General features: G+C 61.9%; 2 protein-coding genes across 7 annotated transcripts in view; both read right to left on the bottom strand.

Moving 5' to 3' along the window:
- The window catches only part of CPLX1 (complexin 1), a 32,900-nt gene extending 25,299 nt beyond the window's left edge, over nucleotides 1–7,601 (bottom strand). The window contains exon 1 of the mRNA XM_021677690.1: nucleotides 7,571–7,601. Within this exon, the coding sequence (XP_021533365.1) occupies nucleotides 7,571–7,601 (31 nt within the window). The remainder of the gene's footprint in view (nucleotides 1–7,570) is intronic.
- The window catches only part of GAK (cyclin G associated kinase), a 364,833-nt gene that overhangs the window by 288,707 nt on the left and 60,771 nt on the right, over nucleotides 1–15,355 (bottom strand). The window lies entirely within an intron of this gene.

The following is a 15,355-nucleotide window of genomic DNA, read 5'->3' as shown; positions in this document are numbered from 1 at the left end:
ATAGTACCCCCAACACCCAGCATGCAGCACTCAGACCCAGGCACGCAGCATCCGCAGCACCCAGACCCAGCACACAGAACCCAACACCCAGTACCCTCAGCACCCAGCACTCAGAACCACACTCAACACCCAGAACCCAGTACTCAGCACCCTCAGCACCTAGCACACAGAACCCAACATCATCAGAACTCAGCACAGAGCATTTAGCACCTGGCACTCAATACATGGCATCCAGCACTGTCAGCACCCAGCATGCAGCACTCAGAACCCAGCACCCCAGCCACTCTGCTGGGCCCTGAGCAGCTTGGATGCCACAGTTCACAGTCAAGCCCATGGGACCAAAGGGGACCTACCGGGTGGAACAGGGACTCTCCCCCAGCCCTGCCAGGCTGCCCCTAAGAAAAGGAAGCCAGGGGCGCCTGGGTGGCTCAGTCGTTAAGCGTCTGCCTTCGGCTCAGGTCATGATCCCAGGGTCCTGGGATCTAGTCCCACATCGGGCTCCCTGCTCGGCAAGAAGCCTGCTTCTCCCTCTCCCACTCCCCCTGCTTGTGTTCCCTCTCTAGCTGTCTCTCTCTGTCAAATAAATAACTCTTTAAAAAAAAAAAAAAAGAAAAGAAAGTCAGAGCTCCTGACTGACCCCTGCAAGGGAAGAGAAACCATGTTCTCCCCTGCCTGGGAGATGAGAAAAGTGAGAGCAACCCTAGAAAAGAGAGATTTGGGGGCGCCCAGGTGGCTCAGTTCATTAAGCATTCGACTCTTGGTTTTGGCTCAGGTCATGATCTCATGGGTTGTGGGACTGAGTCCCGCATCAGGTTCTGCACTCAGCGGGGAGTCTGCTCCTCCCCCAGCTCTCTCTCAAATAAATAAAATCTTAAAAAAGAAGAAGGAAATGTTCTTAAAAAAAAAAAGAAAAGAAAGGACACCTGGGTGGCTCATCGGTTAAGCGTCTGCCTTCGGCTCAGGTCATGATCCTGGGGTCTCAGGATCGAGTCCCACATCGGGCTCCCTGCTCCGCGGGGAGCCTGCTTCTCCCTCTGACCCTTCCCGCTCTCGTGCTCTCTCTCTCTCTCTTTCTCAAATAAATAAAATCTTAAAAAAATTAAAATTAAAAAAATTTTAAAAAACCTAAAACGAGAGATTCATACAAAGCCCAAGGCCAGGCAGGTCAGGAGGAAGGACCACGCAGCAACCAGCCAAAGCCTCCACCTCCCCCTAGACAGAACCAGGGTGCTCTGGGCAGCCCCCGACCAACAGCAGGAGTCTCAATGCTCCCCCCTTGCCCAGCCAGGGTGCACCCCCTGCCTGATCCATTAAGACCTGGGCTTGGGTTTACCATGCCAGAGTCTCTGAAATTTGTTGGCATTAGGGTCTGCCTGGACTTGATGCTCATTCTGCTAGTTTAACGCCCCAGCAGTAAATGTGCAATGTTCCCGAGCCAACCGAGCAGTCCCTGATGTTAGTGCAAGATCACTGTGAGCCCCGCCACAGAGGAGCTATTAAAATGAATGCTTTAATCCCAACCAGAATTTCTTGCCAACCAACAAGGAAAAAAACAAATGACTTTATCGGTTGAAGTGCAATATATCCATTTTATTCCCACACTGGGGCTAAGACTTTATAACTGATCTGTAGCTTAATCAACTAGGAGTATCGTCTCTTGAGGGAAGACCTGTCCTCATTGTTTTAGGGAGAAAAGGCAGTTTCTCTGATGTGTCTTTCCAGCCTCCGAGAAATGTTGGATACGTGGTGTCTCTCCTGAGCCCAGGGAAGTGAGCTGGTGCCCATTCTGAACAAATGTTGGTGCTTTATCACTGACTTTTTGCTGGCTGCCTGTGGAGAAGTCCAGCTCTCAAGGGTGAGCAGGGGAAGGAGGAGGTACCCGGCCCTTGGAGGGCTCATGGTCTGGGGTCTTGCATCTGAAAATCGAGATTTCCCAAGTTGATGCGAGCCCCGTACTATGAGCTGCCCAATATCGCCCACCTTGTTCGCAGGGTGATGTGCCCACTTTGGCCTCACCTTCCATGACACACAAATGAAAATCTCCAGTGGGATCCCATAAACCAGAACAGGGGGCTGTCCCTTGGGCCCTCCCCTTCTGCCTGCCCTGTCCATGTGATGCTGGAGCAGCACCAACCACTCTGCCACTGTAAGAAGCAGGCTAAGCATGAAAGCCCGGGAAGCTCATGGGGTGACGGGGCGCAACAAGAGCTAAAGCTGGGTCCCAGATGGTACCACAGAGCAGCTGAGCCACCTCCTGACTCCTCTTCATGTGAGGGAAACAAACCTTGGTTCAAGCCCCTCTCTGTCTCTCTGATTTGAGTCAAAAGCATCTTCCCCAGTGCAGAATTCTGGTGCTTCCCCTCCCAATCTGCCCCTTCTGCAGCCCAGCTCAGCCCGTGGCTCCACCATCCCCCCAGAGAACCTGGCTTCACCTGGTAGTGTCCCAGCTGGGCAGCCCCAGGTCCATGGGAGGCCCCCAATAAACAGAGCTCACTCCAAAACAGACAGATAGGGTAGGGGGGCCAGTGAGACCTGCCCTACCCTCGGGACCCGGGTTAGGGACAGGATGGGGAGGCCTGGCCTCACCCTCAGTGTACAGTCCCGTGAGTGGACACTGGGGGGTCCAGACAGGACCACCTGGTATCTCAGGCTCTCTCTACAGCTCTGACCTGAGGTCCTAGAGGCCAAGGCAAGGAGAGTCTGGGAAAGAGCCACCTCTGATATGCAAAGACCTCAGGATCCCTGATGCTACGTCCCCAAAGCAGCTACAGGTACACGCAGGACTCAGTTGGGAGTCAGAGACCCAGCAGTGGGAGAGGGGGGCTCAGGATGCTTTACAGAAGCAGGTGCCAGACAGGGAAGGAGGCCCCCTTCAACACACCTGTGGAGGTGGAGGAAGGCACCAGCACTGAGGGAGGCGCTTCTCTGCCCAGGGCTCCCGGCTCCCAGAGGGAGACTCAGCTCCAACCCCAGCCCCACCCCAACTTGTGTGAGCGACGCGGGGGGTACTGCCCTCCCTTCTCCAGGGTCTGACCCTGGCAGTCTCGACACATCTGGGGACTGACCCCCAAGAGCCCCCAGCAAAGAGCACACAACCTACCCCCCACAGGGTGCAGAGGCCCCCCGACCACAGCAGCCCCCAGAGGCTCTCCCTGGGGTACATGTCCATGAAATGCTTTTCTTCTGTCCGCGGAGGTCTGGGTGACAGTGATCCATCTTCCTCCCATACACGTGCAGTCTGGCTCGGCGGGGCTTCTGTCCCCACTCAGACATGCTCGCCTCAGGAGGGTGGCTGTTCATTCCTGCATCCTCCCCGTGCACCAGGCACAGGCCCTGACGCCTGACTCCCCAAGAGAGGACACCCTCCCCCCAGGATGGCCCCAGGCCAACTCGCCACAGGACACAGGACACAGTGACCACGTGTCAGTGAGCCACTGGAGTGTGCTCAGTGAGAAGACCCCCCGTGGGCGTGGTCACGGTTGTCCTGTAATGTCCTCCTTCCCATCTCCTGCTGCCTTCTACACCTGGCCCCGCCCTGCAGCCCTTGGGCCTTTGCACGTGCTGTGTCCCAGGGTCATCTGCCCATCCTTGAATCCCACCTCAGATGCCCCCTCCTCCGTGAAGCCCTCCCCTGCCCCCACACCATCCCCGAGGACCTGAGCATGCTTTGGACATGGAATATGTCACACCAAGGCAGATCAACAGGACAGCCAGCCATGAACCAGTTGTTAGGGCCAGAATAGCCACGCTGCAGCTGATTTAGCCTGATGAGAGTCTACACCAACCACCCAACCACAGTAACCTGACAATTGCCTTTGCTCTTGTCCACGGTGTGAATACAGCCCCAGGGCCGCTTGCCACTTCCTGGCCTTGGGAGAAAACTGTTTTTTCTTCAAACTGCACCCTTGAAGACTCTGAGCCCCAGATCTGTGTCCAGTGGCCCAAGCACGTGGCCCCCATTCAAGGCCACCTTGTCGCAGTCTCCAGGCCACCACTCGAGCTGCTCCCACAGACTTCGCAAGCGTTCTCTTCTTCGAGGGACTGAGCATTAAATCTGGGGTCAATCTTGGGGTGGCCCAAGAACATAAAGGCCTCCACGATATTCTCTCAGTGAGAACAAATTTGTCAACAGCTGGACACTTTTCTCAACAATTTGGCCCCAGGAGAATTCTCCTCAGCCAACCCTGTGTGCCCATGGCACCCACAGCTCCCTGGCCTCGGCAGCAGAACAGTGTCCAGGGGGATCACGTCTGCCTTTGAAGGAACCAAAGGTGCCCCCTAGTCATCCCAGGAAGAATTCAGGCCCTAAGAGCAGATGCCCCCATGGGCTCCCCCCGGTCCCTCCCAGGCTGCATCTCAAGAGAGAGACTGCCACCATGCAAAGCCCTCCCATGCCCAGGGGCCCAGGGACTGGAGTGTGTGGGCAGATCCTGCCATCACAAGGAAAGGAGCCCCGGGAGCCATTTGTCCCCTCCTTTGTGGTCCGTGGCTGCCTACGTGCTCTCCGGGGCTCTGGGCGTCTGGGAGGCCACCAGTCAGTGCTCGTGGCCTTGCTGGGGCGTGAGTCCCGCTGCTCACCCGCAGCGGCGCTGACAGTCCCACTCCCACCTGCCAGGCCCCCTCCTGGCCTGCTGGGCCCCGTCCTCCCTCACTGCCCAGGGCAGCCCCTTGTCACCACAGCAACGCCTAGCCACCCCCCTCAACCTTCCCTTTCTTCCAGTAGCAGGTGCTCCCAGGCGGCCTCGTGGTCCCCAGAGCCCGTGGAGGAGACCGCCTTCAGCAAGGGTCACACTGCGCTGTAGGGGCGGAGCCAAAAGCCCTCTGGCCAGGCTTGGGTTCCACGGGGGTTGGGCCGCAGGGACTGGGCAGCGTCAGCCATCGACAGAGGCTTATAGGAGAGGCCTGGGGCCGCTGAACTGCATCTGAGCTCCTTCTGGACTGGCAGCCCCTGAATTTCAGGCTGCCACTCAGTTCATCATACCCTGAGCCCCAGACTGGACCAGACATGCGCTTCGGGGTGGCGGGGTGGGGGACTGTGGACGCCCTGTTGGTCTACCTGACATGGGACTCTCCAGGCTGTCACCTTGAAGCTTCTGTCCCCAGCAAAGGCCTTCCATGAGGCACATGGTCAGGACAACCCAGCAGCCCAGTGAGCTGGCCACAACTTACTAGGCTACGTCGAGTCCTGTCCCCAGCAGGGCCGAGCGAGGCCTGCCCCCATGAGGCTCCCTCCAGGCCCTGTGTCTTTCCTCCCTCCTGCTGCACAGGTACATGGTCTCTGTGTTTTTAGCCCTGACTCTATTTCTCAGTTTGTGTCTGATACATCTGTCTCTCTGTCTCTGTGTCTGTCTCAGTGTCTCTCTCCACCATGCACCCTGCATTTCTGTCTCTTGTCCCATTTCCTTGGGTCCCTCAATCTTTTTTTTTTTTTTTAAAGATTTTATTTATTTATTCATGAGAGACAGAGAGAGAGAGAGGCAGAGGGAGAAGCAGGCTCCCAAGGAGCAGGGAACCCAATGCAGGCCTCGATCCCAGGACCCTGGGATCATGACCTGAGCCGAAGGCAGACGCTTAACCATCTGAGCCACCCAGGCACCCTCCTTGGGTTCCTCAATCTTGGTCTCAGGGCCCCCTGTCTTTTTCCCCTGGCTGTTCTGTTCCGATCCTCCATCCCCCACAGATTCCCAGACAGCCAGTGCCCCAGTGCCCCTCTCCCTCTGGCCTGCCCCTCCCCACGTCTGTCTTGTGTGTCCAGGGCACCCTCTCTCCAACCCACACCTGCTCCCTGTTTCTCGGGTCCATCCCTCTGGGTCTGGGTCTGGGTTTGGGTCTGTCTCTGTCCTTCTGTCTGTACGTACTCATCCTAAGAGGCCAAAATGATGCCCATCCAGGGGGAGAGAAAGCACAGGAAAAAAACACAAGGTCTCGCCCTGGAGGTCAGATGCAGCCCCCAACCTCAGCAGTGGGGGGATGACAAGTAGTGGGGGGCAGCACCTGGTGGGCGCACCCCGTGGGTGGCTGCTGAGAGGATGCTCCAAGGCCCCCCCCCCCCCCGCCGTGCAGCCCACCCCATTGCCGCCTCAGGAGAAACTTTGGGCTGACATGGAACAAAGGGAATCCAGGCTGGCAATTACCCAGCTAATTTCAGCCATGTAGACAGCCAAATCAGATATTTCAGGTTTCTTACAAACCCACCTCAGGGCCTGAATTAGCCACCTAATTAATTATCTGTACCAGCCTGGGACCGGCTGGGTGGGAACATGGATTGCTCCCGGTGCCAGGATGCTTGTCCCTGAATCATGTCCTGGTGACGTAATCATTATAATTAGACCCAACCTGCAGCCTATCCTTGACCACAGAATCCCAGGAACAGTGGCCCCAGGCCAGGCCCAAATGTCTTTTCATTCGTGGTGGCAGAAATGCAGCCATTCTGCAAAAGACAAGCCCACCCACAGGGCCCCTGTCCTGTGTTTGGTGGCACTGGCCCCACCATCCTGCCCTCCATTACCAGCACAACAGCCCCCATCCGCTCCCCAGCTCTAGCAACAAGGTCCCGATTCCTCCTGCTCCTGCAGCAGCACCATGAGGATGGCCTTGTCACGCATCACCTGACTCATGCCAGGCTGTGCACGGTACCAGGTCAGGGTGTGGCCCACGGAGGCCACCAGAGGGAAACGTCCCGAATGGCAGAGTCAGGAGCTGGCCACAGGCTCCCATCCCAGGGAGCTCCGGGGAGCTGGTGTTGCAACCAGGGGAGCTGGGGCACACGGGATGGGCCCCTTGGGCCTTGGCTGACCAGACGGCTGTACCAGGACGCACCTATCCCAGTGTGGACTTCAGCCCATTGCCCTGCCCACCTCCTAGGCCAGCGTCTCTGGCCTCAGTGATGACCCCCTCTGGACGAAATAGGCACAAGATTCCCTTCAGATAAGTCAGCAGGGTTAGAAGGGTGGCCCTCTCCCCGAGACACACACACAGCTGCCCTGCCTGTCTTGGCGTCTTTTCCCTTGTCCCTGTGCTCAGCCAGCCCTGGCTCCCTGTGCACGCTGCTGCCCCCACCCTGGATGAAACCCACGGGGTCCTTGCTGGACACCACAGACCCAGCCCCGGCCCCCACCCCTACTCCGCCTGCTGCAGCTTCCCATGGCTCTGCTCACCAACAGCAGAACCCCCGTGGGGCCCACCAGACGCTGCCAGTTAGGATTAGCCCTTGGTGCCCCTGAAACCCACCCCCCACTAGCCTCCCCAAAGCGAGGGTGCTGCTGCTTCACCCTGGACCCCAGCCTCAGCACTGTCTGGTGGGCTCTGCCCTGACCACGCACACCGTGTACACCCTCCCCCACTCCCCATGCTGGCCAAGGCCATTTGGGAGGCACTGGCTTTGGTTCCTACCCCCCTTCCCCCTGGCTCTGTCCTGAGGGAGGGAGCGGGCAGGTGTGTTTCCGGGGACATGCAGTGAAGGCATCTGTGAAGTCTGAGGGTGACCACGTGCTGAACGTGCCCCCATGTGTCTGCATGCCATTGTGGGGATGAGGCCAGCCTTGTGCCCCCCACGCCCCCAACTTCCTACCTCCCAGGGCCTGTTTCATCACGAACTCCATTACGATGGCTTTGATTCCTCAGCGGCTCCTCCAAGGGTCCGAACACACATCCAAGTGTGGTGGGGAGTTCTCTGCCTGGGGGAGAGGAAGTGGTCACAGGTCACCCTGGCTAGGCCTGGGGGAGGGCTTTTTGCTCATCCCTACGTGACGACCCCTGAGCATGGGTCTGTGGTCTGGAGAGAGCATCCTTTGTCGATTCCCCCACCCCTATGGCTGGACCCCGACACTGACAGGGACACCGGAGAGGGTCTGGGAGGGTCTTAGTGGAGGAGGGTTTCCACCCCACACCCTGACCAGGGCAGGTAGATTCCAAGACCCCAGCTGGACCTGCAAAGTGGCCTCACGTGGCCCCTGGTTTTCTGAGTCCATCTTATGGTGGCTACTGCAGCGACAGAGGCGGGAGAGCACAGCTCAGAAGGAGCCGGGCTGTGTGAAGCTGGGGCAGACCGAAGGGGTGTGTGAGGTGACTGGCCCTTCTGCCTCCTTGGTGGACCCTGGGCCACAAGGGGGTGGGGGAATCCATTGAAGAGACAGGAAGGGCTATGGTGGGGTGGGGCCAGAGTGGATGCCCCTTCAGAGAGGTCTCTTTGGCTTCTGACAGGGGAGTCTCAGGGACAGGTAGACCAGGCTCCACCCAGGGGAAATTCGAGGGCCCACTGCGACCCACCCGCAGCAGAGATCCGGGAGAGACTGCAGGGAACCCAGCCTTCAGGGAAATGGAAATGGGAGGTCAGACCCCACCCCCCCACCTGCGTCTGCACCGGTGGGGCGCTCCAGGGTCCAGGTCAGCTGAACTCTGGTGGGGAGGGGCTGCCTGTAGGATAAGCAGCTGCAAGTCCCCTCCCTCCCCACTTGTGGGGTCTCTCCTGGCAGGGAAGCCCAGGGCTCTGGAGATCCAGTGTTTTACGGTGTTTTCCTCTACAGACGAAGGAGACCCGCGTTTGTGCGGCCTGGGGAGGGCTGGCTGGGTGGGAGTGCCCCCGCCTCCCCGCAAAGCGCTGGCGCGCAGGGGCGCCCTTGCCGCAAAGCAGATTCTCCTCCAAACTTCTCCCCTGGCTCCTGAGGGGGTGGGGAACTCAGGGCCCAGCCACAGAGAGGCTCGGGGTGCTGCTGGAGCTCCCCCAGGCTTCCCATTGCCTCCCCGCGCGGGCCGGGGCTCCCGCTGCCGCCGCACCCCTTGGCTTTGCGGGCGGGCGAGTTGCCCGGCTCTGCTGAGCGGCCCTCAGGCGGGAGCGCGCCAAGAGAGAGAAAGAGACACAGGACATGGAGGGGAAGGGGAGACGCGCAAAGCGGGAGCAAGAAGGAGGGAGGGCGCGGGCCGGGACCGCGGGGCCCGCTTCAGCACCGTGCGGGCGGACAGCGCCCGCCCCGGCCGAGCGCGCGCCCAGCCGGGGCCGGGAAGGGGCAGGCTGGGCAGGGGGCGGCCTGGAGTGGGGCGCGCGCGGGAGCGTGGGTTACCTTCCCGGGGCCGGGGTGCGGGCGGGCAGGCGCCTGGGCAGTCAGTGGCGGAGCGCGCTCGGGCTGGCCCGGTCCATGTGGCGCCCCGGGAACTGCGGCGGCGGCTGAAGGGCACGGCGAGGAGGGCGCGTCACATGGAGGCGCACCCCGCCCCCCGCCCGCGTCCGAGCGTGACGACGAGGGCGGGGCCGCAGCGGCGAGGCGGGCGCCCGCAGGGGGCGGGGGGCGGGGGCGGGGGCGGGAGCGACGGAGCCGCGCCCCCCTCTCTACTCCCAAACCCTGCCCCCTCGCCCGATTCGGTGGGATCCAGGAGCCCGCGCCTGCGACCCTCGCCCGCCCAGCAGCTTAGAATCTCAGATACTGCCCCCACCCCACCACCACCATGCGACCTTCTCGGTGTGGACCCGGGCGGGGGTCCCCGGCCCTCTTCGCAGACAGGGTCCCGCAACCCCACGCCCCCGCCCGTGCGGGGCACCTCGTGAGCGCAGGTGGGACCCATACTTGCGCAACCCTCAGTGGCAAAAGCTCTCTCTTTTCCGGCCGGAGGGGAGAGGCCTGGGGGTTGGGGGCCGCGGCTCCCCTCCCCATTCCACTTCGCCAGGGCGCGCAGGGGAAGGGGTTCCTGTCGCCTCAGCCACAGTGAACCGGACCCGGACCAGTGCCCCTGCGCGCTGCCCGCGACCCCGACCCCGCCGCTCTCGGGCCCCTCGGAATCCCAGGGCGGGAGAAGGGAGCCCCCAGACTCTGAAAACCCACCCACTCCCTGGGGGAGAGAGAGAACCGCAGACCGGCCCGGACCTATTTTTCAGTGTGATAGCGTCTGAGAGAGGGAGGAGGCCACCCCAAGTTTCATTTCAGTGGGACGGAGGCGGGAGACCCCCGCCCCCTCGGACGGCCAGCGCGGCTGGCGCGGGGGAGGAGACGCGCGCCGAGTGCGGCTGGCGGCCGGCGGCTCAGGGCGGGCGGCCCCTCGCGGGGCAGGGACGCGTGAAGGTCACTGCAGACAAGGACCGCTCCGCCCCGACTGGCCCCGCAGCCCCGCCCTCCGCCGCGGCCGCCCCCTCCCCCGGGCCTCCAGGATTTCCCCGGCGGCAGAAGCCGCACTGCGGGGAGAGCCGGGTCGCCGCAAGGTCGGAGGCTAAGCCTCCAGTCCCGCCGCCCCTCCCGGGGGTCGGGAGACCCCACCCTGCAGCCGGGGCACGCGAGTATTGTGAGCGGTACTATGGGGAGGGGCTGCGGCTCGGCCGCAGTCCGGGTCTCAAAGAGCAGCGGGGCTGAAATGTTGCTCGGGCTTCTGGCCCAGGGCTGATCTCCTGGTTGGTGGGCAGACAACCCTGGTGGCCACTGCATTAACTTGTCACCGACCCCTCCCGACTGAGTCAGGACTTGCAGGACCTGGGGTGGAAGAGGCGACCCCGGAGCTGCTTCTGCCCCTCACCCCACCCCGGGGAGACCACGCCCCCTACTCCTCTCCGCCCCTCCCCTCAGCTGCCCGCAGAGGCTCAGACTCCGCTCTGGAAGACTTGCAGGCCCAGCCTGTTGGGCGCTTCGGCTCCCAGCTCCTACCCCTCGCTGACCATCTCCAGGCCCTACTGTGCCTGGCAGTGGCTTGGTAGGGGCCCAAGGGGAGGGTACGGAGGAAGCCAGCCCTGCTTCCTGGGCGTGCGGGTCAGTCCACTCAGCGGCCGCTCTGGTTAGCGAGGTTCCTAGGGACCCTGGAGGAGGCCCGTGTCGCAAGACCTACAGCTCAGGACACGCAATGATGCAGCCTCTCCGGATCCCAGGGCTCCGGAATCTGGCCTCAACATTCTCACTTTGTCCTGCTGACAGGTCCTGTCACTCAGATCTGGGCCAGAAGGTGAAAGGGGAGGGGGTGCTGCCCAAAGGGGGAGCCTGGGGACAGGACATAAGACTCAAGCCAGGGCTGCAGGGAGCCCCTGGAGCTGGCCTGCCCAGACTGCCCCCCCAGGAATATGAGGAGCACACATCGCATCTCTCCCCCAACCCTTCTCTAGAGGTGGCTTATAGCTCTGGGCCTTAAGCAGGTCTGGAGACGGGCATTTTGTGGTCAGCTGTTCCCAGGTGTGTGAGGGTCTTGAGGGTCTGCCTTGAGCCCCAGCTCAGAATCTGCCCAGGCTGGGCCTTTCCAGTGTCCTCAGAACCTGAGTGTGGATGCTGCAGGGAGAGGTCTGGTCCAGGAAAGAGAGAAGTCACTTCCCACTGGACCTCTTCCCTCCAGCCCTACCACCAGATGGACCTGGAGGATGAGCCACAGCTGATCTCCTGTGTCAACCCACGGAGGACCCCAGAGGTGACCTCAGCAGAGTCCACAGCAGGCCCTACAACTAATGACCCCAGGTACCCTCATGAGCCACCTGAGGGAGACACCCTGTTGACCTTAGGGCAGCCAGGTTGGGCAGGGTCCTGCCATGTCGTGTCAGGGCAGCGCAGGCTCATGGAACAGAGGAGTACAGAGGTCCTCACGTCAGACCACAGATGCTGTCTGGCCCTCCCAGTGCCTCCCTGTCCCTCTCTCTGTCATTCCCCTCCTACACTCACCGCACCCACACGGTGACCCTCCTCAGTTTTCACAGGTGCCCAGGCCCTGAGCTGGGGGTGTGTGGCCCAACCAGGACTCAGGCTCTCCCAGGGGAAAGAGACAGTCTGGGGTCAGAGTGACTGGTGCCCCGCTCCGGGAGAGGGAGGCTGGGCAGCTGTGGAGCCCGAGAAGGGCCAGCTCTGGGCAAGTGGTGAGGACGTGAGGTGAACTGGCTGCGAACTGCCCCCCTGCCTGGTCTGCTCCCGTGGTAGTATTGGTGGCCCCGTGAGTGCCCAGCAGAGGACCTGGGTACTGGTGAACCGTCCCCAGACCTGCAGCCAGCCAGAGAGGCGGGAGCTTAGCAGGAAACTTCCAAATAGCTGAGGAAGATCGAGGAGTGAGTTCAGAAGGCCCCTGGATGTGGGCGCAGTCCAGGGTGGTGTCAGGGCACAGAGGTGGTGGTCCTGGGCGGGGGGTGGATTCCAGGGAGCCAGCATGATGGGAAGGGTATCCCACCAAGAGGTTAGCATTTGGGACATGCATGTTTGGACACAGCCAAGGCCTGGCGGTGGGACCCTGGCCAGCCGGCAGCACGGGTATACAGCTCCCAGCCCAGCCCTCTGCATGCTCTTGAAATGCATGACCCTCCAGACTGGCCCCTCAAAGCCAGAACCCCTGATCCAAAGCAAGGTTTGCCGAAGACCATAGGATGCTGGGTTTGGACCCCCTGCCATCCAGAGTCCCCTTTGTAGCCTCCACGAGTCACTCCAGATGAAGGAAGAGAGGAGCCAGCCACCCTGCCCCAGCCCTCCCTGGAAGCCCCTCCCAGGGACCCCTTTGCTCCCTCCAGGGAGGCCTGGCACCTGCCACTCCCATCTGTCCCATGGAGGGCCGGCCGTGGCTCCCGCACCCCAGGGCACCATCCTGCTCCAGCCCGGAGCGGGCCCTGGAAGCACCTTCAGGCGTTGTTGGTGTTGCTCTTCAGTTTTGGGGTGGGGTCTTGCAGGGGGCTGCAGGCCCCTCAGGAGGGGCTGGGAGGGACTTTCGGCACACATGGGCTTGCCCAGAAACTTCAAACGCAAACTTAATAATTTAACGCTGAATGATTCAGTCCCCATCGCTGGCGCCATGCGCACTGCTGGTTTCCCGCTGGATTTCATTGCCGCCTGGAAGGTATAACACGGGAAACGCAGAAGCAAAGTGAGACCAGGGTTGTCTTTCATCAGAGCGGGGGCTAGAACCGTGACTCTGAGTGCAGGGGCCTTGTGTGCCTGCCTGATGCCGTGACCCCTTCGCCCGCCACTGTGGGCAAGAAACGCCTCTGGGGCCCAGCTGGCCACGGGGTCAGCATCTGGGAGTGAAGCTGGAGGTGCCACCCAGCCCGGGGTCCCATCCTGGGTGCTGGGGCACACTAGGCCTGGTCAGGGTCTTGTGACGAAATGCACTTTCTTCCCAACCGTCTGGTTCCACAGAGGCCCTGCCCCCATCCCCAACAGACAAGAGGTCCCCTGGGTCCCCACCAGGAACCCCATGGACCCACTTTCCTGAGGAGCTGGCCGAGGAGCTGGGCTCAGAGCACAGTGATGGATCCTGCCCTACAGGCCTCAGACCCCAGACCCCAGACCCCGGGCGCTGTCCGCCTTCCTTCGCAGGGCCTCTCCCTCAGCCCAAGGTCACCTCACTCCCCGGCTCCATGCTAATCTCGCCGTTGACCAGCGCCTTCCTCTTCACAGGCTCCGGTCACTGCCAACACAGCCCTGGGGTGGCGGGGGCGGGGGGGCGTGGGCAGAGCTGGTGGGGTCTCTGAGTCACCTGCAGGGTATCAGAACAGGGAGGCATGCCTTTCAGAGATGCTCAGGGAAGGGGGCAGTGCAGGGGCCAAGGGAAGGCACAGAGGGGTCAGCAGGGGCTGTGAGGCGCCCCCCGCATCCTACCACGGGCAGCTTCCCTAGAGCAGCCCCTCTGTGCTCCAACATAGAAATACCCTGCATGGGCTTGGACGTAGAATTCAGCCTCTCTCTGGCTACCGTGGGACATCGGCAGCCTGGGTGAGGGACGGGAGGCATGGAGGACGCTGGGGCAGGGATGAGTTTGCTCCTGGAGCTGAAGGCCTCTTCCCTCTGGGAGCCCAGGCCTCCAGAGGGGTCCTCGTGCCCCTCACTGCAGCTCCAGAGCCTAGGGGGCTGGGCCTGGGCATGCCTGTGCCTGTCCCACCAGGGTCTCCTCTGCAGTCACCAGGACAGCGGGCCCCGAAACAAATGTCCAGGCTGGGTGAATGCCCTGGGGCATCTCTAAGCCTTGAGGGACATCTGGTCACGTCCACTGGTTTGGTGGTGACATCAAGCCGGGGGCTCTGGGCCCCTGACTCTCTGACCAATGGTCCCTCCCTGGAACCTGTCATACGACCCCCACCGGAGGACCTCCCTGAGCTGCAGACCAGATGTTCTTGCTCCGCAAATGGCCCTCCAAGTTCTCCTGCCCACCCCCCAAGTTCACTCTGCACCACCCCAGAGGCCTCCTCCACCCTCGAAGGAGCCACCGGACCTGCCCCGAGGACCAAGCCCAGTGGGTCCCTGTAACAGAACCTTCTTCCGCACTGTACTTCCCAGCCCTGACCTGAGCCAGGCTCAGCCCCAGACACGGGATGCCTGCCTGCGCAAGCACAGGCATGAGCCACAAATGTGGGCTGGCAGGGGCGCTGAGAGGGCCTCTGGCATCCTCAGGGGCGGGGGGGCGGGGTTTGCACAGGGTCCCCTGGAGGCTTGGCGGGGCGGAGTCAGCCAGTGACCCTGATCCAGCCTGGACTCGGCCAGCCAACAACAGAACTGGCCCTTGCAGGGGCGCTCCAGGCTAGAGAAACCCCTCTTAGGAACGCAAGCGCCAGACAGAAGCACGGCCCTGCTGGCTGAGGCTGCCCGGTGGCTGCCAGACCCAGGTCCCCTGTCCAGTGACACCCGGAGCACAGGGAGGCCCCCTTGGGCCCTGCTGGGATGCCCACTGGCTCACCTGGGAAGGAGGTGCAGGGCTTGGCTGAATCCTCCTGGGTCTTGACCTTCTGGCTGTGCTTGGGTCCAGGGGCTGGGAAGGTCAGGTGGCTAACTCAGTGCCTGCAGGACTGCTGGTGTAGGCCTCGCTGTGGGGCAGTTCCTTCTCAGCGGGAGCTTGAGGTCCCTGCAGTCTGGTGTGCGCCCAGCGCGGGCGCCGAGCTGGAGAGAGGGGTCAGGTTCGGTGACTTCCCTCGGTGGCTTGCAATCAGCCTCCATGGGAACACTCACACCACCAAAAGCCCCACAACCAGGCTTTCTTCCCTTTGTCCCTCTACCCTGTCCGCACCCTACTGCTTCAAGGGCTCCTGCGTGGTCTGGGGGTGGACGGGGAGCCCCTTGCAGTGGACAGCCTGGGCCTGCACGCACTCAGGAAAGTGGAGCCCTCTGGGGTCCCAGGCCTGAAGGACCCTTGGACGCACCCCCGAGGGGACGAAGGACCAGGACCGCCGCCCCAGTGGCAGAGTCCAAGCCACCATCTGTTCCTCCATCACCCCTGGGGCCAGCCTGAGACAGGGGACCTCCCGCTCTGCCCCCCCCCCCATGTGCTAACTGCTGTCCTTCCCAGGTGCTGCTCTGGGGTGGTTGCTGTGAGGAAGGCAAAGGCCGCTGCTGGTCCAGCTTCTCCAGGAGCCGATGGCCAAGACACGGCAGAAGGTTCACCACACGGCCAAGGGATGGACACCAGGGGAGGGGGGCGGGGACCAGAGACT

This window comes from Neomonachus schauinslandi, chromosome 2 (assembly GCF_002201575.2).
Source record: "Neomonachus schauinslandi chromosome 2, ASM220157v2, whole genome shotgun sequence".
Classification (NCBI taxonomy): Eukaryota; Metazoa; Chordata; class Mammalia; order Carnivora; family Phocidae; genus Neomonachus; species Neomonachus schauinslandi.
The sequence above is the reverse complement of the archived record's forward strand: the minus strand, read 5'-3'. Positions and strand labels throughout refer to the sequence as shown.